At 34.2% G+C, this 2,169-nt stretch overlaps 1 protein-coding gene across 1 annotated transcript; it reads right to left on the bottom strand.

Moving 5' to 3' along the window:
• Nucleotides 1-374: 374 nt before the first annotated feature.
• On the bottom strand, nt 375-2,169 carry LOC129884527 (uncharacterized). Its single transcript, XM_055958820.1, has 3 exons — nt 1,779-2,169; nt 1,261-1,582; nt 375-831 (listed from the first exon to the last, which is right to left on the bottom strand). Exons 1-3 carry the CDS (start codon nt 2,167-2,169, stop codon nt 375-377), a joined length of 1,170 nt encoding a protein of 389 aa, XP_055814795.1.

Genomic DNA, 2,169 nt, shown 5'->3' on the forward strand with positions numbered 1-2,169 from the left:
TTGTTCATTCACGACCAACAATTAATGTTTAATCAAGAAAACAACAATTTTTTATTTAATAGAAGTACAATAATTCTTCTTTACCAAACTGTAATACATTTTCAGTCTACATAGTTTTTCATACATTCTTTTGGTTTCTAACCTTATTTATTTTTTTACGAACTCTTTGTTCATTCACGACCAACAATTAATGTTTAATCAAGAAAACAACAATTTTTTATTTAATAGAAGTACAATAATTCTTCTTTACCAAACTGTAATACATTTTCAGTCTACATAGTTTTTCATACATTCTTTTGGTTTCTAACCTTGTTTATTTTTTTACGAACTCTTTGTTCATTCACGACCAACAATTAATGTTTAATCAAGAAATTCTAGCGCTTGCAGACAACACCATGTCCATAAATTCCACTGTTGCATCTCAAGCTAGGCATCTCCACATTATTCAAGGAACTCTCGTTGATTTCGTTTACTGATTGAAACTTAGCGACAGAGCAATCAACGTTAAAGAGTTCTGAAACTGAAAATTCTCTGACGCCTCCCATTACAGGCATCAAAGCACCCATCTTCACTCTGCTCACATAATTCCTTCTATAAGTTTGGCCCAAAACACCACTCACTTCATCACTTAGTGCAAAAAATTTGAATCCAAGTTCAAGATGAGCAAAACAATCATCTTTTGTTATGCCATAATTATGAACTTTAGATTCTTTCTCTGTAATAGGCACCACCTTTGCTGTAATCTTGAAAATGTTTTCAACTTCGATCACAATTTCGTTGTTGTTGCTAGTTCGAGTGATGTATGTTGTTGGTCCAGATTCAGACATCCACCTGTTGATGAGACATAATATATAATTGAGTGACTAAGAAATGTGCACTTTGTAATAATTTGAATTTTAGATGAGGTGATCGTTACTCAAATCACACACAAAAAATTTTGGGTTCAAATCTCAACGAGAAAAATAAAATTTAGTTGCACTAGGTGGCCGTTTTTGTAGCTTTGTATATAGAAGTAGCTAGTCACATTTTTCACAATTAGTCTCATTGTTGAATTTTAGTTTTCAATTTCAAACTTTAGACCAAGTGGCTATCTTTTAACGTTAGACCACTGATAGCTTTGAAAGGAAGTACTAGTTGACTACAAATACAGGACAACTAAAGTGGTTATTCGTGGAAATCAGATTTTATTTTTTTACATGTTTGACTCATAAAAAACAAGACATGTGTACATGTATTGAGATATAATATAATTAAATTTACCTTTCCCCTTCGTGGTTTGGGAGAACAATAGATTCACCATCAAAGTTAAGGGAAAGACGATCAATGGCATCATCCCACGTTGTTGTCTTTTGTGCTGCAATTGAGATCTTGTGCGTACCATAAAGAATACCGATGGCTTGAACCCAAGTGAAGTCTCTTTTCATCTTCTCATTTCGTTTTCCTATAAAGTGTGCATTAATGTGGATGTTAGAGTCAGAGACCAGGCAAAAATCTCTGTCTTTCTTTCCGTGGAAATAGAAAGTAATTCCATCTGCACCAATAAAACGTGGATCTTGGCAAACTGCTCCCGGCTTGTCACAACCTACATTCATATAAATTAAAACAAACGATAATTAGATAATACTTTAAGAAAAAGGTGATTGTTTTAATTAACAAACATGAAAAATGGTCCCTTAAAAGCTCAAATTTGGTCAATCCCTGAATAACAAATCAAATAATGCTTCAGTATATATAAGTTAAATCGAATTATAAAAAGTATATGTGGAAGAGAAACTTACTACAAACAGGTTTGCAAGAGACGCAATCAACTTGACAAGTACCGGGGCAAGTGCTAGGGCATGTATGTTCTTGATTATAACATTTGACATAATTCTTGTTCTTGCACTTAACCTTCTTTGGAGATGTTGATGTAGGACTAGGGTTATAGGGAGGTGAAAGTGATGGTCCATCGATGCAAATAGGTTTACAAGAACGACACTCAGTTATGCAGCCATTAGGACAGAATTTGGGACAAACATGTGGAAGATTTTTGCATTGTTTGATCTCATCATCAGAGCAATGAGAATGGCTTGGATATTGGTCAGCTATTCCAGGGGGAGTAGCCTCTACTATTGCTACAACCATTACCAATAAAACCACAACAATGATGTGGGCAAATGATCGACCCAT

The sequence above is a fragment of the Solanum dulcamara genome, chromosome 4 (genome assembly GCF_947179165.1).
Source record: "Solanum dulcamara chromosome 4, daSolDulc1.2, whole genome shotgun sequence".
Classification (NCBI taxonomy): domain Eukaryota; kingdom Viridiplantae; phylum Streptophyta; class Magnoliopsida; order Solanales; family Solanaceae; genus Solanum; species Solanum dulcamara.

Bases quoted from the DNA above. Each gene is read 5' to 3' on its own strand.
- LOC129884527 (XM_055958820.1), bottom strand. From the start codon at position 2,169: ATGGGTCGATCATTTGCCCACATCATTGTTGTGGTTTTATTGGTAATG. The intron at 1,583-1,778 runs GTAAGTTTCTCT...ATATGAATGTAG, and splicing joins CTCTTGCAAACCTGTTTGTA to GTTGTGACAAGCCGGGAGCA. The intron at 832-1,260 runs GTAAATTTAATT...TCTCATCAACAG, and splicing joins CCAAACCACGAAGGGGAAAG to GTGGATGTCTGAATCTGGAC.